Source organism: Mobula birostris, chromosome 2 (genome assembly GCF_030028105.1).
Source record: "Mobula birostris isolate sMobBir1 chromosome 2, sMobBir1.hap1, whole genome shotgun sequence".
Classification (NCBI taxonomy): domain Eukaryota; kingdom Metazoa; phylum Chordata; class Chondrichthyes; order Myliobatiformes; family Myliobatidae; genus Mobula; species Mobula birostris.
In genome coordinates, this window is record NC_092371.1 from 225,029,112 (window position 1) to 225,049,953 (window position 20,842).

At 40.7% G+C, this 20,842-nt stretch overlaps 1 protein-coding gene across 6 annotated transcripts in view; it reads left to right on the forward strand.

Moving 5' to 3' along the window:
• The window catches only part of ptprk (protein tyrosine phosphatase receptor type K), a 687,062-nt gene that overhangs the window by 646,761 nt on the left and 19,459 nt on the right, over positions 1-20,842 (forward strand). For all 6 annotated transcript variants that reach the window (XM_072251546.1, XM_072251545.1, XM_072251547.1 and 3 more), the window contains 7 exons: positions 3,316-3,413; positions 9,124-9,240; positions 11,768-11,922; positions 13,555-13,690; positions 17,431-17,580; positions 18,938-19,111; positions 19,790-19,921. In XM_072251546.1, the coding sequence (XP_072107647.1) occupies positions 3,316-3,413; positions 9,124-9,240; positions 11,768-11,922; positions 13,555-13,690; positions 17,431-17,580; positions 18,938-19,111; positions 19,790-19,921 (962 nt within the window). The remainder of the gene's footprint in view (positions 1-3,315; positions 3,414-9,123; positions 9,241-11,767; positions 11,923-13,554; positions 13,691-17,430; positions 17,581-18,937; positions 19,112-19,789; positions 19,922-20,842) is intronic.

Sequence of the window (20,842 nt, forward strand, 5' to 3'; positions counted from 1 at the left end):
CGTGGAATATTTGCAGTACATCACTTCCTTACATCTACTGTGGCTCAACACATAGATGATCACATTTATCTTTAAGGGGTCTCATTTTCTCTCTAGATATCCTTTTACTCTTAATATACGTGCACTCTCTTGACATTCCCCTTTACCTTGTTTGACAAAATTATCTCGTCCTCATTTTGCCCTCCCATTTCCCTCATTGGGGTATTGGGGTGCAGACATATCTAGCAAAAGAGGTGTAAGGTGCTCCTTCCCCCTGCAAGCCTGCAGATCACCCTTGGGCAAGGTGTAGTACCTGCTTATTTCCCCCCTCCCGCCCCACCCCGATCAGGGTCACATGAAGTCATGGGAGCAGGTGGTAGATGGTCCTATGAGTAGCTGTGTGTATCACAGTTCTTGGTTATGTGACCACTGACGCCAAGCAGACAATCTTTGAAGGGTACTCACAATGGCTGGGGTCCCCCATCTTGTGAAGACACTGTCCAAAAGAAGATAGCGCCAAGCCACTTCTGCAGAAAAATTTGTTAAGAACAACCATGGTCACGGAAAGACCATGATTGCCTACATCATACAACATGGCACACAGTGATGATGATTTCTCTCATAAGTGTATCCCTACATCCCATATACTCAAGGGCTTGTGACTCCTTGTTTAGGGTGGGGCATATGCAGTAAATAAGGAGTGTTAATGATCAGAGGTACCCTGGGGTTCAAGGCATAGTTCCCTGAAAGCGGCAACGCACGGTAGATGTAGTGTGAAGAAGGTACGTGACATGCTTGCTTTCAAAGATTGGGGTGAAGAATAAACAAGCTTGAATGTTCAAAACACGGAAACAGTGTGTGCAGTTCTGTTTGCCACACTGTAAGAAGGATGTGAGTGTGCTTGAGGTGGTGCACAGGAGATGCATCTGCATTTTGCCTGCTTGGTGGACTTTAATTACTAGAAGAGATTTCATTGACTGGGTTTGTTTTCCCTGGAGCGGAGGAGGATGAGAGGTGACTTGATGGAGCTGTATAAAATTACGAAAAGCAAGGATAAGAAAGCATAGGTTTAAGCGGAGAAGAAGAGGTTTTAAAGAGGATCTGAGGAGAATTTTTTTTTACAGTGGTTGATATTTGGAAGATACTACTGGGGGGTGGTGTGGTTGGGAGATGTTGGAATCAGATACAATCACATTCGTGATATTGGAAATTGCAATTTGTGTGGCTGGACAAAATGGTTGGCATGGGTGTGGTAGATGAAGGGCTTGTTTCCTGTAACAACTCCGATTCTATGATGGATGATAAAGTTCCACGTCAGGACTAATAGAGCTGGCATTGTCCTGATGACCTGAATGGCCTGCTCTTGTACCATCAGAAGCCTGTACTGGGCAGCACAGTGACACCACAGCTAGTGCTGCTATATCGCAGCTTCAGCAATTCAGAATTGACCTTGGTTACTTTCTGTGTAGAGTTTACACATTCTCACTGTAACCACATGAAATTTTCTTCACATTACAAAGGTATTCTGACAAGTAAATTGCCCCGAGTCATAGGTTGACAGGAAAACTGAGGTGGGAGTTATGGATTTAATGAGAAAATGGGAACTGAGGGGTGGAGTGCACAGATGGCATTGCTCTGCTGTAAACTGGCAAATATTCGATGAGTTTTATTTTCACCCCTGTTGTAGGAAGTATGTGAAATGCTTTATTTCTGTTTTATATTCAAAGTAATCGTTTTAAATTTTTAAATGGTTAATTGATATTTTTCTTTACAGATTTCAAATGCTTTTAAATGTTGGGGGCATCTAGAAACCCTCAAAGTTATTGATATATTGTCTGTGGGGTAAACCTGGAGGCATATCTTGGTTTTCCTGTTACTTTGTAGTCAGGTTTTATATTAATCCACCCCTATAATAGCACTGTGTCATGCAAAGCTGTAGTGCAAATCCATCTTCAGACTCACCACAAGAGTACACAGAGGTGGCTTGCTGTTAATTGCACATCCTGTACTGTGCGCTGAGTATAAAAGACAGCTATATCAAGTCAAATCAATTCCTAATTAAAAATTATTAGTGCAAGTAATCATGGGCAACTTACTTTATGTACAATTATAAAATTACTTTGAATCTATTGTGCTTTGGTCCACGTACACGTCCGTCATTCTGGGGTTGGTCTACTCCCTTGGTTCAGCATGTTCTGAATCTGCAGTAGAAATCTACACTGATTAACTAATTCCAACTAAGATCTAAAATTAACTGAGGTGTGCCAATCTATAGCTAATTAACCTACCAGTGCATCTAACAGTGCTTCTGATTTTATCTGTCTGTTTATTTATTTGTTTGTTTATTGGGCAATAGAGTGCAGAATAGGCCCTTGCGGCCCTTTGAGCCACACCGCCTTAGCAACCCCCGACAACCCCAATTTAACCTCAACCTAATCAATTTGCAATGACCAATTAACCTACTAACCGGTACATCTTTGGACTGCGGGAGGAAACCAGAGGGCCCAGGGAGGATGTACAGACCTCTTGTAGTTGACGCCGGACTTGAACAGCATTGCTACCATGGTGTCACGGCTTAATATAAAACTTAGTGGCTCTTTGTTACAGAAAGTTCTCAGAACCCTTCATTGGCATGTGGAGTGTCTATACTTACAAACGGTTCTCCTGCTCCGAGAAAGGTGATCAGGACATTTTCTGTGGTCAGGAAATGAGCTCCTAAGGGTGCCGGACTAGAGAGTTTCACTTTCAATTAACACTTAATGAATGTTACAGGGCATGTTAATACAGTTGAATACTTCGGCAGAAGTTTATTGAAATAAGCTTCAATGTTCAAAACGCTTTGTTAATTTTTGTGTAATTGCATTTATTATTATTACTATCCAGTGTAAGTGTGCTTTAAGAAACACTAAGCTGAATAACATATGTGAAAAACTTGTGATAGCAGAAAATTTTGAGGCAGTAAATTATTTCTCACATTACATAAATAAAAGGGCAGCGGGGTAGTGTAGTGGTTAGCACCATCACTTTGTAGCACTGGTATTCACCAATCAGGTGTCAATTCCTGCCGCTGTCTGTAAGGAGTTTGTACAGTCTCCCCGTGACCGCGTGGATTTCCTCTGGGTGCTCCAGTTTCCTCCTGCATTCCAAAGATGTATGGCTTGGTTAGGATTGGTAAGTTATGGGCCTGTTATGTTGGTGTCAGAAACGTGGCGACACTGGTCCCAACACAATCCTCACTGATTCGAGTTCAAATGACACATTTCACTGCATGTTTCATTGTACACGTGACAAATAAAGCTAATCGTTTAGCTAACTTTTTCTTGTTCTCTTCTCTAGGCCCAGTACATGAAACTGTCTATGACTTCTGGAGAATGGTCTGGCAAGAACAATCAGTTTGTATCGTTATGGTCACAAATCTGGTGGAAGTTGGAAGAGTAAGTCTAGTTTTGGTGGTGAGATTGTAAATGCCAATATTTTGGAGCACGTAAAATCTAAGAAAAGAAAATGTTTAAAAATGGCAGATGCTAGAAACCTGACGAATATTAACTCTACTTCTCTTTCTATAGATGTTGTTTGATGTGATGAGTACTTCCTGCATTCACTAGTCTTAAAGTCCAGAGTGTGTTTTGCACAAGGCAAAACTTCCACTGCTTGCTACACTTGGATTTTATTGCTCCTTAAAATATAAGTAAGATTCTCGGGCCATTAGTAGTTAGACTTATTAGACTAGGATGATGTGCACCCGATTCCATCTCTAACTTCACTCAAGATTGTTTTTCACCCTTAACATAGCCTTCCATATGAAATACAGAAAAATTAGAACACTACCAATATTACTACAGTACAATAAAACTGTGTATTAGTTTCTAATAGTTATAGGAGAAATTCATCCAGTGTATGCTGTCATCTTCTTTTGATTGACTGTAAATTAACAAAGTCAGCGCAGACACCTAGTACAGATAATAGACAGCCTTTATACAATGCCTTCTTTAATTGCATCCTCCAAGTTGTCATTTCCATTGTAACATTCAAGATAATTGTTGCTACCTTCAAATTCTTCCAAGACTGCCATCCCTTTCACAGGCTTCCTGTCCTTGAGAATTTTATAAAGTTTTCAAAGAGATTTCGCTTTAAAGGAGATGGCTCAAGAAAAGAGCCCATTTTATTTGATTGGGTCCACGCGGCACTGTGTAGTGTATTTGTGAACTGATGATGCTGGAGATCCAGGACAACACACACAGAGTGCTGGAGGAACTCAGCAAGTCAGGCAGCATCTGCCGAAGAGAATAAACAGTCGATGTTTCAGGACGAGACACCTAACATCAAATCAGACTATTTCAGAGAATGTTTATTGCAGTGCTAGTTGTAACAATGGATAAAAGTCTTGTGGGCACCATGGAATTTTTGAAATGTTTTAAATTTTTTTTAATATTTATAAAATTTTGCACCTTCCTTACAATTTAAAATTTAAATTTCTGATATGGGAAAGAATTCTGTGAGTTGTTTATTCAAGTCCTAAATACGATAGATTCCTGTTAATTGGGCTATTGGTTAATCGGGGCAGCAACTTATTTGGGACAACTCTTAAGAACAAAAACTGACAAGAAAATGGCTGGGATTCCCTTTGTATATCTGAGACACTATACTGCTTAAGTGGGACAAAAGGCTGTTGCCAAACAGCTTCCAGCGAGTGTCAGTCGTGTGCACTTCTGTGGCCGTTAGACGCCACACCATGCTTAGAGTGAACAGTTTTAAGTAGCGTCACAAACATGAGAAAATCTGCAGATGCTGGATATCTAAAGCAACACACACAAAATGCTGGAGGAACTCAATAGGCTAGGCAGCATCCATGCAAAAGAGTAATTCAGGCCGAGACCCTTCATCAGGACTGATGAAATAGAGTTAGTTGCATGTGTTTGTTTTTAAAAAGCAGTGTGATTTTTTTCACTGCTAGTTGGCGAGAAATGAGGAGGAGGACAACTTAGAGCTGTTTCACACACTGTAGTTTCAAGCATTCAGTCCTAGAGACACACAGAAATGGGCAGGAGTAAAAATGAAAGAATTTCACTGCTACAGGAAGTTAGGAACCATGAAGGCATCAACAATCATCTTGAATGTTGCGATGAAAATGAAGGTTTGGAGGATACAATCACAGAAAGCTGTTCATTATCTGTACTAGGTGTCTGAGCTGACTTTGTTAATTTATATAGTCAATCAAAAGAAGATGACAGCCTTCACTGGATGAACTCCTCCACTGGTAACTATTAGAAACTAATACACAGTTTCATAGTACTGTAGTAATATTGGTGGTATGCTAATTTGTTCTGCATTTCGTACAGAAGGTTATTTTAAGGATGAAAAAAATAATTCTGATTGAAGTTAGGGATGGAATCGGATGCACGTCAGCTCTGGCAGACCATTACTTCTTACAAAGCAAAACTTAACATCATGAATGGCCGTGATGCTTCACTCCCAGACAAGCTCAACGCCTTTTACACACACTTTGAAAGGGAGGATGAAACTGCACCTGTGTGAATACCCACAGCATCTGGTGACCCTCTGATCTCCGTCCTAGAGGCCGACATGAGAACATCTATTAAGAGGGTGAACCTTCATAAGGCCCCAGGTCCTGATGGTGAACCTGGTAGGGCTTTGAAAACCTGTGCTAACCAAGTGGTGGGAGTGTTCAAGGATGTCTTTAATCTCTCACTGCTGCATTCGGAGGTTTCCACCTGCATCAAAAGAGCGACAATCATACCAGTGCCCAAGAAGAGCAGAGTGAGCTGTCTCAACGCTTATCGCCCCGTTGCACTTGCAGCTACAGTGATGAAGTGCTTTCAGAGGTTGGTTATAGCTCGAATCAACTGCTGACTAAGCAAAGACGTGGATCCAATGCAATCTGCCTACTGTCACAATATATCTACAGTAGATGCAATCTTACTGGCTCTCCAGTCAGCCTTCGATCACCTGGACAATAGCTATACCTACGTCAGGCTGCTGTTTATTGATGACAGCTCAACGTTCAACACAATCATACCTTCAGTTCTAATCAACAAGCTCCAAAACCTGGGCCTTTGTACCTCACTTTGCAACCGGATCCCTGACTTCCACACCAGGAGACCAGTCAGTACAGATCAGAAATAACAGCCTGATTAAATTTTTTGAGGATGTGGCTAAACACATTGATGAAGGAAGAGCAGTAAATGTAGTGTATATGGATTTCAGCAAGGCATTTGATAAGGTACCTCATCCAAGGCTTATTGAGAAAGTAAGGAGGCATGGGATCCAAGGGGACCTTGCTTTGTGGATCCAGAACTGGCTTGCTCACAGAAGGCAAAGAGCGGTTGTTGACAGGTCATGTTCTGCATGGAGGCCGGTGACCAGTGGTGTGCCTCAGGGACTTGTTCTGGGACCCTTTCTCTTCGTGATTTTTATAAATGACCTGGATGCGGAAGTGGAGGGATGGATTAGTAAATTTACTGATGACACAAGGGTTGGGGGTGTTGTGGATAGTGTGGAGGGCTGTCATAGGTTACAGCGGGACATTGATAGGATGCAAAACTGGACTGAGAAGTGGCAGATGGAGTTCAACCCAGATAACTGTGAAATGGTTCATTTTGTAAGTCAAATATGATGGCAAAATATCGTATTAATTGTAAGACTCTTGGCAGTGCGGAGGATCAGAGGGATCTTGGAGTCCGAGTCCACAGGACACTCAAAATTGCTGCGCAGGTTGATGCTGTGGTTAAGAAGGCATACGGTGCATTGGCCTTCATCAATCGTGCGATTGAGTTTAGGGGCCAAGAGGTAATGTTGCAGCTATATAGAACCCTGGTCAGACCCCACTTGGAGTACTGTGCTCAGTTCTGGTCACCTCACTACAGGAAGGATGTGAAAACCATAGAAAGAGTGCAGAGGAAATTTACAAGGATGTTGCCTGGATTGGGGAGCATGCCTTATGAGAATAGGTTGAGTGAACCTGGCTTTGGAGCGACGGAGGATGAGAGGTGACCTAACAGAGGTGTATAAGATGATGAGAGGCATTGATCGTGTGGAGAGTCAGAGGCTTTTTCCCCAGGGCTGAAATGGCTAGCATGAGAGGGCACAGTTTTCAGGTGCTTGGAAGTAGGTACAGAGGAGATGTCAGGGGTAAGTTTTTACGCAGAGAGTGGTGGATGCGTGGAATGGTCTGTTGGCGACAGTGGTGGAGGCGGATGCGAAAGGGTCTTTTAAGAGACTCCTGGATAGGTACATGGAGCTTAGAAAAATAGAGGGCTATGGGTAACCCTAGGTAAGTTCTAAGGTAAGGACATGTTTGGCACAGCTTTGTGGACCAAAGGGCCTGTGTTGTGCTGTTGATTTTCTATGTTTCTATCTTTTCCTTGCTGACAATCAACACTGATGCTCCTCAGATATGTGTGGTTAGCTGACTGCTCTACTTTCACACCAACGAACGTGCCTAATCACAGATCAAACGCAATCTATAAATTTGCTGTTAATACAACTATTGTTTGCAGAATTTTAGATGGTGACAAGGAAGTGTACAGGGGTGAGATAAATCAGCAGGTTGAATGGTGGTGTAACAATAACCTTGCACTCAACATCACTAAAACCAAGGAATTGATTGTGGACTTCAGGAAGAGGAAGTTGAGGGAAGACAGACCAGTTCTCATCAAGGGAACAGCAGTGGAAAGAGTGAGTTCCTGGGCCGACGTATTGATGCAATTACAACGAAGGCACAACTGCAGCTATGGTTATGAGCATACGCAGTCCCCTTTTATTGTCATTTAGTAATGCATGCATTAAGAAATGATAAAATGTTTTTCCAGGATGATATCAGAAAAACGCATGACAAACCAACTTAAAAACTAACAAAAACCACATAATTATAACATATAGTTACAACAGTGCAAAGCAATACCGTAATTTGATAAAAACAGACCATGGCACAGTAAAAGTCTCAGAGTCTCTAGAAAGTCCCATCATCTCACGCAGACGGTAAACCTCCAGCGCCGCCAACTTGCTGATGCAACATCCCAGAAGCATCCAACCACAGTACGACTCTGGGTCCGTCCGAAAAACTCTGAGCCTCGAACCCACCTCTTCGACACCGAGCACTATCTCTGCCGAGTGCTTCGACCCCCGCCCTGGCAACAGGCGATACGCAAAGCCGAGGATTTGGGGCCTTCGTCTCCGGAGATTCTCGATCGCACAGTAGCAGCGGCAGTGAAGCAGGCATTTCAGAAGTTTCTCCAGATGTTCCTCTGCACTTCTCACAGCTGTCGCCATCAAATCTGGATCGTGCATGGCCCCTAGTTACACATATGGTATTCATTCGGAACAGCCACGCACGCTGCGTCGCGCCGCCATCTTCTCCTCCCTCCTATATTTCATTAGGAGCTTGAGGAGACTTAATATGTTACCCAAGGCACTCCCAAATTTCTATCAGTGTACTGCAAAGGGTATTCTAACTGGATTGCATCACTGTCTGGTGTGGAGGGGCCACTGCACAGGAAAAAGCTGCAGAAAGTCGTAAACTCAGCCAGATCCATCATAGGCACTAGCCTCCCCAGTATCCAGGACACCTTCAAAAGATAATGCCTGAGGAAGGCAGCTTCCATCATCAAGGGCCCTCTTCTTGTTGCTACTATCAAGAAGAAAGGTACAGGAGCTCGAAGACACATGCTCAATGTTTCAGGAACTGCTTTTTCCCCCTCTGCCATTTATGAATGGATACTGAACCCATGAACACTACCATTCTATTTTTTATTTGATCTCTTTTTGCATTACTTTTTTAATATGTATTTCTTATTGTAATTTGTAGATTTTTAAATTATTATGTATTGCACTATACTGCTATTGTAAACTGACAAATTTCACTGCATATGCCAGTGATAATAAAGCTGATTCTTTTCAACTATTTCTATGAAACTTCGGCTAATTGGGCAAAGTGTTCTGGTGCCTGATGTGTCCCAATTAACCAGAATCCACTGTATTTTCTTGCGCTTTTAGTATTCCAGCAAGAATAACGCAAAGCAATTCCATTTTAATTGCTTGATTATAATAGGTATTTCAGTTACCACTGTGAAACTAGGATCATTTTCCATTCCTAATCTTTTGATTTTTTAAAAATTTAAATCCTAGGTGAAATGTTACAAGTATTGGCCAGATGATAGTGAAGTTTATGCAGATTTCAAAGCTACATTCGTGGAAGAGGAGCCTCTTGCAGAATACGTTGTTCGAACATTTACTTTGGAAAGGGTAAGTTCATTTATCAACCTTAATTTCCTCACTTTGTTTCCTTCAGTACTTACCTGATGTAATGATTTTTAAGGGAAGTGGTATTCAGTCAGATTGATTGTTCAAATTCTGTTTTGCCCTCATTAATTAAACCACACAAACCGGAAAAATCTGCAGTTAAAATATCAGGCATTTACTTGTTGGACTGGAAAATAAATTAATGGACAAAGTAGGTGATCATAGGAAATTCAATTTCATGCTAATGCACGTAGCTATACAATATATTAAACTCTAATCTGTGGATGCTGAGTAGCCGGCAGCAAGTGTGCTTGCAAGTCAGCAGAGTGCATTAGGCACCAATTGGGTTTATATTTCTGTGACAACTTAATTGGCCACTGCTAAATATGCATTAATCACTGGTTATTTAACCTCCAAAAAAGGGATGAACTGATATTTCTTTAAGATATTTAAAGCAAAAATAAAGATGGTTATGACATTACTTGTGAAAATTTTAATCATATCTTAATTACCGAGAAGCCATGCTGAAAAGCCAACATGTTACATATCAAGTTTTAGGAGTTTGGAATAAATTAGCTAAATTCGAATGGAATTGCTAGGATTAACTCTTCAAGGCCTGAAGAATGCATGAAACAGATAGAACGGAAAGTTAAGAGAACCTAATGTTTTTTGCATCTTCAGAGAAAATGTCTTGGTTTCACACAATGGGCATGCAGCAAGGAGAAATCGCTGTAGGACCGCAGGTTTGAAACCCTCTAGCATGGGAGGAAAGTTCAGTGAATGTTTACTTATAATATTATTGGTAAGATGCACAGGTCAGACTTTTTTAAAAAACTGAGTCTAAAATCTAGGAATGTCAGTGGTATAACCCCTGGGATGTTAGCCATTTCCTGCTACTTGTCTGAAAGATCAAGAGAAGTAGCTAAAGTGGTTCTCCAGACATGAAATCTTCATGTTGAGCACCCTAGTTGACTCTGTTATAGTTACTATTCTGTGGATCTGTTGGTAATGCCCACAAGAAAATGAATCTCGGGGCTGTGTATGGTGACGTATACTGTATTTACATTAATAATAAAATTTACCTTGAACTTTTTGAACCTTAGTTTGAGGGATTGATCTTTCGAGAGGAGCAGTGGTATGTTTCCCACAAAAGCTAAGCATAGCTGATGCAACAGAACTATTGGGATTCTTCTTAACTTCACTAAGTTTAGGAATCTTGAACCAGAAAGGAAGTGACTTAGCTAGTAGAGCTGCTGCCTTATAGCTCAAGAAACTAATGTTCAATACTGACATAGGATTCTCCCTGTATGAAGTTTGCACATTCGCCTTCTGATTGCATGAGTTTTATTCTAGATGTTCTAGTTTCCACTTGTGTCCCAAAGTTGTGCAGTTTAATAGGTTAATTTGCCACTATAACGGTTGGGTTGAGTTCTTCTCCAGTCCCGCCAATTCATTTGCAAATGTTTCATCACCATGCGAGGAGACATCATCGGTGTGTTGTTAATTTGTGGTGTGTCCTCCAAATGCTTGGCTTTATATACTTACCAATCAGCTGATTTGTCGTCATTGGAGAAACTCAGTTGCACTGTAGGGAGGAGGTCTCGTCGCTGATTGGTTGCAGGGTGAACTCTGTGCTTTGTGGTCTGGAATTTTACCCATGTAGGCTTATAAATAGGATGGAGGTCTACATATCTGTTTACAGAATTGTTCCCGGAAAGCCAAGCTTCCAGGAAACCTCTTGCATGCTCAGTGTTTGCCTGCACCATGACTTTCACTGATGCCCAGTCAAATTTATGCCACTCTTGATCTTCATGAGTAGAGACTAGGGGGAGTTGGTCATGGAGCTCCACAGCCAGTTGATGTTCATGGATAAGGATAAGCATTCAAGGTATATGATGTGAAGGAAGCAGCAGATTATAGGGCAGAATACTCATTGGAAACATTAATGTACTGTACATAAATCAGGTGAATAGAATAGCCCCCACCATCAACCATATTGTAAAAATGTGGAAGGAACTGTAAGAATGGGATTGCAGAGTTGATCAGTGGGCTGAATGAATGTCTCTTGTGCCATAATAAATGTATGATTCAATGAACCATATGTACTCTTGCAGTGTGCTGTGTGCTGTTGGTAATGTGTGTTACACCTTGGTTCTGGAGGAATGCTATACTCATGTGTGGTTGAATGATAATTAAACTTAAACTTGAGTTAACAAAACAGTCACAAAAGGGATAAATTATGTTGAAAGCAGTCTAAGAACCAGAGTCGTGCACAAGTCAAGGTAAGCAAGAACAGTGGCATCTGGTGAGATTATGGACACCCAGTAACATTAAGGATCAGCACATTTTCCCCTTTAAAAGTTGCTATGTTTAAATTATGTGCATCCCTGAGATGATCATGACTGCATTCCTGGTTAGAGGCCAAGATTTAGCCTCGTTTACTGAAATGTAGCTGTGAATACCTTTTACGCATTTTGCATAATGATTCAGTTACAGAGTAGTTTTTAAATGTGAATCCATTCCTTCTCAGAGAGGCTTTGATGAAATTCGTGAAGTGAAGCAGTTCCATTTCACTGGCTGGCCTGATCATGGTGTTCCTTATCATGCAACTGGTCTACTAGCATTTATCCGCCGTGTGAAAATCTCAAATCCCCCAGGAGCGGGGCCAGTAGTTGTACATTGCAGGTTGGCTTCATTTTGTATAAATATTTCAATAATGCAAAATTGATTTTGTGTATCTCTGTGCCTAACGTCAGTATAGCTGCATTTACAAATACATCTACATAGCAAGAAGTCAACTTACCAATGGCAGTTAGTTCACACAGAAATAATTACTATGATTCATCTCAGCCCATCTTCTTACCAAATCACTCAGTCCTTCTCTCCAAACTCTGCTGATTGTTTCTGGACCATTGTTGCTTCATTGACCTCAGTTCAACAATTTGTTACAATCTCTATTAAGACAAGGCATAGAGCTTCATCTCTTTTCTCCCATCCTTCAACAGAGAGAAGCATTTTTCTGATCATTTCTCTGAACTTGCACAATGTTATATGCATTCATTAACCTGTCCTATTTCACAGACCTACACTCAGTAGCCACCTGATTAGGTATCTCACATATGTAGTGAAGTGGCCACTGAGTTTGTGGTCTTTTGCTGCTCTAGCCCATCCACTTCAAGGTTCGATGTGGCATGCATGCAGAGATGCTCCTCTGCACGCCACTGTTGTAACGTGATGTAATTGGAGTTACTGTCACCTTTCTGTCAGCTGCAGGTTACCACAGGGTTCTGTTCCTGGGAATCGTTCACAAACTGGATGCTTTGCAAGTCAGAAATTCAGCCATGAACCAAGTTGCACATAATCCCGAGCAGAACATGCATCTCCCTATAACCTTATTTCTCCCGCATTCCCATTAACTCCCACTGATTCTCTCAGCAACCACCTAAACCAGGGGTTAATCTACAGTGGCCAATCAACCCAACGGCTAATACATCTTTGTGATATGGGAGGAAAGGGAACATACACAAACACAGACATTATCAAAAGATAAACATGCAAACTCCACACGGCGCTGGAGGATAGCACTGAACCTGTGTCACAGTGCAACCCAAATTTTCAAATCCTCAACATCTTTTAGACAGAGAGCAGTCAATCTGTGGAATGCTCTGCCACAGACTGCAGTAGAGGCCAACTCCATGGGTATATTTAAGGCAAAAGTTGATAGTTTCCTGATCGGTCAGGGCATCAAAGGATATGGCGAGAAGGCAGATGTATGGGGTTAAGTGGGATCCGAGATCAGCCATGATGGAATGGGGGAGCAGACTTAATGGACTGAATGGCCCAATTCTGCTCCTATGTCTTATGGTCCTTATGTTCCCCAAGTCTTTCCGGCAGTCCTTTGTGAACCTTTTATACTAGTATCTGTATCATCCTTGAGCTTGATCACCCTGCAGCTGGCTTCTTCAGCAGTTAAGGCTGCAAGCCATTCCATAACCTCGCTGTCTCTCTACTTCCCTTTCATTCTTATAAATCATTCTCTGAGCAAATCCAACCAGTTTCTTGTGTGAATCTGTCATGGTTGTCAGTAGTATTCTGAGCAGTACTTTTATAAGTTAGAATTGCTTTATAAGTTGCTCTCAAGACCTCACTGCATAAGACACACTTATAATGCATTGAAATAAAGTTACTAATGTCAATCAGTTATCTCAATGAACATTTATCAGTGCAAATAGTATTGAGTTGTAAAGTAAATTTTAATATCTAATGATGACGATATTTTACTACATGTGAAACTCTCCATTTTATTTCTGTTTTCAGTGCTGGGGCAGGAAGGACTGGCTGTTATATTGTTATAGATATCATGTTAGACATGGCAGAGCGAGAAGGAGTTGTTGATATCTATAACTGTGTTAAAGCATTACGATCGAGGCGCATTAATATGGTTCAGACAGAGGTAAGACGCAAATAGGTTCATTGAAAGAACCTGGCATAATATGACATTAGTAGTGTGCCGAAGTTTAGACCAAGGATTCTTAACTTTTTAACCTCTTTAGCCTATGCACTCCTTCTCAGAATAATGTATTTAACTATATAAAATGAAATGCATAGGATTACAAAGGAAACCATTTATATTGAAATACAGTTATCAAAATAGTTAAGAAAACCAAATTGACCTAGTAATATATGTACTACTTTATTAACATATTAAATAACAAGACTGTACACTTAAAATATAGGCAAGATAAGATTAAACTTTATTTTTTAAATACCTATCAGTGTGAACGATGTTGTTGCTTGAATAAGAACCTTAAACTGTAGGGTGGTCTTTGACAAAGCAACACGCATGTCACGTTGGACATCCAATCGCAGGGTGGCCTGATAGTTGGCCAACTACGTCGCGCGAGCATCTACAGACAGGAAGACTGCGGTCGCATTCGGTCTAGTGGCAGGACTAATAACTATAACTTTGGAGTAGTGATGAGCGAGCTGTAAATGGTATTTTGAGATATTTGTAACAACTTTAATTCCTGGGTGTCACTATCTCAGAAGACCTGTCTTGGACCCATCATATAAATATAATTGAGATGAAAACACAACAACTCCTCTACTTCCTCAGGAGTCTACAGCGGTTCGGCATGTCGTCAAAAACCTTAGCAAACTTCCATAGATGTGTGGTGGAAAGTGTGCTGACTGGCTGCATTACGGCCTGGTACGGGAACACCAATGCCTTTGAGTGGAAAATCCTACAAAAGGTAGTTGATTCGGCCCAGTACATCATGGGTAAACCACCCCCCCCAACCATTGAGCACATCTACGTGAAAAGTTGCATAGAAAAGCAGCATCCATCAGCAAAGACCCTCAGCACCCTGGCCATGCTCTTTTCTCACTGCTGCCATCAGGTAGAAGGTACATGAAGGTACAGGACTCGCACCACCAGGTTCAATAACAGTTACTACCCCACTACCACTGGGCTGTAGAACAAAAAGGGATAACTACACTCGCTTATGGACTCTTATCTTAGGTCGTGTTTGTCATTTAGCCTGATGTCAGTGGTGGGAAAGATGCTGGAGTCAATTATAAAAGAAGAAATTACGACACATTTGGATGGCAGTAACAGGATAGGTCCGAGTTAGTATGGATTTACGAAGGGGAAATCGTGCTTGACTAATCTTCTGGAATTTTTTGAGGGTGTAACTATGAAAATAGACAAGGGAGAGCCAGTGGATGTAGTGTACCTGGACTTTTAGAAAGCCTTTGATAAGGTCCCACATAGGAGATTAGTGAGAAAAATTAGGGTACATGGTATTGGGGGCAGAGTACTGACATGGATTGAAAATTGGCTGGCTGACATAAAACAAAGAGTAGCGATTAACAGAATGACAGGCGGTGACCAGTGGGGTACCGCAGGGTTCAGTGCTGGGACCACAGCTGTTTACAATATACATTAATGATTTAGATGAAGGGATTAAAAGTAACATTAGCAAATTTGCAGATGACACAAAGCTGGGTGGCAGTGTGAAATGTGAGGAGGATGTTATGAGAATGCAGGGTGACTTGGGCAGGCTGGGTGAGTGGGCAGATGCATGGCAGATGCAGTTAATGTGGATAAATGTGAGGTTATCCACTTTGGTGGTAAGAACAGGAAGGCAGATTATTATCTAAATGGAGTCAAGTTAGGAAAAGGGGAAGCACAATGAGATCTAGGTGTTCTTGTACATCAATCACTGAAAGCAAGCATGCAGGTACAGCAGGCAGTGAAGAAAGCTAATGGCATGCTGGCCTTCATAACAAGGGGAATTGAGTATAGGAGCAAAGAGGTCCTTCTGCAGCTGTACAGGGCCCTGGTGAGACCACACCTGGAGTATTGTGTGCAGTTTTGGTCTCCAAATTTGAGGAAGGACATTCTTGCTATGGAGGGAGTGCAGCGTAGGTTCACAAGGTTAATTCCCGGGATGTTGAAAGATTGGAGCGACTGGGCTTCTATACACTGGAATTTAGAAGGATGAGTGGGGATCTGATTGAAACATATAAGATTATTAAGGGACTGGACACGCTGGAGGCAGGAAGCATGTTCCTGCCGATGGGTGTGTCCAGAACCAGAGGCCACAGTTTAAGAATAAGGGGTAGGCCATTTAGAATGGTGTTGAGGAAAAACTTTTTCACCCGGAGAGTGGTGGATATTTGGAATGCTCTGCCTCAGAAGGCAGTGGAGGCCAAGTCTCTGGATACTTTCAAGAAAGAGATGGATAGAGCTCTTAAAGATAGCGGAATCAAAGGTTATGGGGATAAGGCAGGAACTGAATACTGATTGTGGATGATCAGCCATGATCACAGTGAATGGCGGTGCTGGCTCGAAGGGCTGAATGGCCTACTCCTACACCTATTGTCTATTTATTTGTTATCTACATTTGCACAGTTTGTTTACAGATCCTGTATAGAGTTGCTGTTCTATAGATGTACTAAGTACTCCCACAGAAAAAACACCTCAGGATTGTATGCAATGACATATATGTACTCTGATAATAAATTTTACTTTGAGCTGTAATCTGATATGAAAATACCTGTGATTCCTATTGGTGATAAAGTCACAAGTACTGATAATACTACTGTGATTTGTTGCCTAAAGGAAATGCTAAATTTCATTTAAAGGTTAGTGAAAATAAAGATGTAAGATTTTTTCCCATTCAAATTCACGGATCCCCGAGGGTTCTCTGGAGCTCAGGTTAAGAACCTCTGCTTTAGGCCATGATGCATACTGCTGGAGGAACTCGCTGGGCTGGTGCTCAGGTCAAGAACCTGAACTTGGATCTGGATCCATCCTGGCAGAGAACCTCAACCCACAACGTTGACAGTTCCTTTTAGTTTTGGTTTATTATCGTCACATGCAGCAAGATGTTGTGAGAAGTTTATCTTGCATACTATTTACACAGATCAAATCATTACAAAGTGCATTGAGCTAGATTAAAGCAAAACAAGAACAATGCAGAATAAAGTGCAAAAGCTGCTGGAAGAACTGCAGTGCAGATAAACATTAAAATACAAAATCATAACGAGATAAGTTAACGAGTGTCCATCTTCTCATTCAGGAGTCTGATCACAGTGGGATAGAAGCTGTCATTGAGCCTATTGGTACGTGCTTTCAGGCTTTTGTATCATCTGCCCGATGGGAGAGGGGAGAAGAGAGAACAGGGTCTTTGATTATGCTGCCTGGCCAGGTTTTGCTCTTACTTCTTATGGTCTGCTTTACGAAGGCAATAAGAAATATTGAGGGGAGGCCGGGTCGTGTGATGTGCTGATGTGCCTTTCTGCCCACAGATGCTGCTTTACCCACTGTGCTCTTCAAAAGCCAGCAACTGCAGTCTCTTGCGTCTCTGGATCCTTAGAGCTTTTTTTTTCCACTTTTAAAGCTTCTCTTTGTACTTAATCCAGAAATTTGGAAAGCTCATTTATGCTGAATAACAATATTTGTACAGTGCGCTTAAACCTTTTGATTTTCTGTCATCAAGGGGCAAAGCCTACTTGATGTTAACAATTTGAGATCTGAGGCCTCTTAATCTTACTGTGGATTATCTGCTTGAGTTTTACATTCCTGTAAGCTGTATCCCACAGCGGATGCTATCTTCTTAAATGCAATTAACTGACTTAATAGCCATGAAGTGAGAATCTGATACCGGATTTGTTTTTGTTTTAAAGGAACAATATATATTCATTCATGATGCTATTCTGGAGGCTTGTCTGTGTGGGGACACATCAATACCAGTCTGCGAAATCAAGCAAGCCTATTACGAAATGATACGAGTTGATTCACAGAGTAACTCTTCGCAGCTTAAAGATGAATTTCAGGTAAGCAAGCCTCAGTTATAAGATGTGGATATGCATTCTTTTAGTTATTTTCATTATTCAGTAGCAATTGTGCATTCACTTTGCTGATATTCAATGAAATAAACTGGATTTTGGTATATAAAGTATATGTAATGCATGCAATCATAGATCCAAAATATAGACTTTTGACTGGGGATTGTTAAGTTGGATTTTTAAATTTATGTTTTCATTCATGATGTCTTTCTAGAGGGTCATTGTTGCGGAACATTTCTAAATTTAATGTAACATTTTCGACATAGATTTATTACTTGCATTATAAAATGTATAGTTTCAGCAATATTCCTTCATGCTATTTATTTACTTATAAAAACCACAGCATTGTTTGAAAGAAACAATATGTTACAGAAAGGAGACATCTTAAACGGGGGTCAGGACTTTCTTCCAGCTACTAGGACTATCAAAAGAGTTGATAACTGTACAGTCTATTTAACTGTGCTGTATCCCCCTTCTGCGGCTGTCTTCTGGGGAGGTAGCCCACCCCAGAGAGTGCTTATTCAGTAACTGTAAACCACCTTGGCAACCAAATGCAATATTGTTCATTCAGTTGTTTTCAGATTTTCTATATTCAACAATTAAATTTATTCCCAATGCAAGGCTAAAATAGTTGTAGGGATTTGGGTTTATTTTTCAATATCCTTTAAATGAAACAAAATGTAGTCACTTCTTTTGCTTCCAGCAAGCTTTCCTGTAGTAGTTTGGTGTGAATATTTGCCAGAATTGTATATTTGGTGTCAATATCTTTGATTTTCAATACCTAAGTAGAAAATAAGATACTAATATTTCAAGTGTAAGTTAATAGTTTCAACTTGAGGAATTTAAGTCCCATGCCACCAGGTTCAGGAACCATTTTAACTCTTCAGCTATCAGGCTTCTGAACCAGAATGGATAACTTCACTCACCATAATACTGACCTGATCACAGAACACAAAATTTGGACTCATTTTCAAGGACTCTACAACTCATGTTCTCAGTATTATTTATCTATCTATTTATTGTATTTCTGCAGTTTGTCTTCTTTTGCACATAGGTTGCTTTTCCGTCGTTGTGTGTAGTTTTTCACTGCTTCTATTGTATTTCTTTGTTCTACCGTGAATGCCCGCAAGGAAATGAATCTCGGGGTAGCATAGGTGATATATATGCACACTAATAAAGAAATTACTTTGAACTTTGAACATGGAAATAAACAGTTAACCCACAGAGCATTTATATGTTTAATATACACATAGAGAGGAATTGAAATGGTTATCTAAAAGTGTTGTTCAGACAGAGTATTGGAGTCACTTGGGCAACTAATGTGTTTTCTTGTTTTCCTACATAGACCCTAAATTCTGTATCTTCACAACTACAACCCGAAGACTGTAGCATTGCTCTTCTTCCCAGGAATCATGAGAAGAATCGATACATGGACGCATTGCCACCAGACAGATGCCTGCCATTTTTAATTACCATAGATGGTGAAAGCAGTAACTACATTAATGCTGCTCTTATGGATGTATGTGGTTCATACACTTCACCTCTCAGTTTCAAAACAAAACATGTATTTTAACATGTATTTTAATCTTCAGTTTTATTAGATGCTTTGATATGTATTATGCAACATTTCTGAAAAGTTGAGAAATAAATTAGCCTCCTCCCGCTTAAGAGAGGCCATTAGAGGCAGGATCAGGCCATTTGGCCCATCAAATCTGCTCTGTCCTTCACTGATTCATTTTCCCTCTCATTCCCATTCTCCTGCCTTTTCCTTATAAACTTTGATGTCCTTACTAATCAAGACCTGCCAGCCTCTGCTTTAAATTTACCCAGAAATTTGATCCTCATAGTCTTCACAGTGATGAATTCCACAGATTTGCCACCTGCTGGGTAAGGAACTTCCTCCTCATCCCTGTTCTAAAGTGACTGCCTCAATCAACGGGACTTTGGTTTCATCTGTTAAAATGAAAAGCAGAGAAATGAGTTAATTTATGATTGAAGAGCAAATTGTAGCAAGCTGTACTTGCATGGCTTCCGGCTGTCAGAGCATTGAAAACACTTTAAGGAATATGGCCAAAACAATAGACTGAACCTGCAGTCAGTTTAAAATCAGCATATTTTAAGTTTACCAACTGTGTAGCAAACAAAACTAAGCTGAACAATTTTATCACTTAAGTTTTTGGTGTTTCTATCCTTACAGAGCTACAGACAACCGGCTGCCTTTATCGTGACACAGCATCCTTTACCAAACACAGTCAAAGATTTCTGGAGACTGGTCTATGATTATGGCTGCACTTCTGTTGTCATGCTGAATGAGTTGGACCTTGTTCAGGTAGCTACAGTCTTTCTGAAGATGATGATATTGTTAGTATGTTCACCCATGCATTTTTCAGCTTTATCACCATTGAAGTGTTACTGGTGTATAATTTAGAAGCTTTAGCCACCCAGATGAGTATAGACTGGATTAATTTTCCTGATGAGTAAAACACGTGATGCAGGGAGCTCAGCTTAAGTATTTTACATCAATAGCATGCCCAATTGTTTTTGCTCTTGTTAGCATTTCTTGCCTCCTAAAGTGGCTGGTCAATCACGAAAATGTGATTTGTAGGTGAATTTATGGCTCTACAAGTTATATAGATCTGTCATATGTGCTTCTGAATGAGAAGAGTTTTTACTACAATTTTAATAAAATATTATTTGAGTGTGCTACCCAAAATCAATCCCTTCTGAACTGTTAAGGATCATAGAGGTACAGCACAGAAACAGACTCTTCGGCCTACTTAGTTCCCGCCTACTCCCATCAACCTGCATCAGGCCCAGAACCCTCTGTACCCCTACCATCCATGTACCTATGGAAACTTCGTTAAAACATAGAAATTGAGCTTGCGTGCACCACCTGGCAGTTCGTTCCACACTCTCATGGCCCTCTGAGTGAAGAAGTTTCCCCTCGTGTTCCCCTTAAACTTTTCAGCTTTACCCCTTAAGCCATGACCCCTAGTTGTAGTCCCATCTAACCTCAGTGGAAAAAGTGTGCTTGCATTTACCCTGTCTATACCCCTCAGAATTCTGTATACCTCTATCAAATCCCCTCTCAATCTCCTACATTCTAAGGAATGAAGTCCTAACCTATTCAATCTTTCCTTATAATTCAGGTCCTCCAGTCCCAGAATAGTTATTGAGTAAATATCCGATGTATTTGTTATACTAATTTTCTACATTATGATTTATGAGGAAATATGATTTTATCAACTTA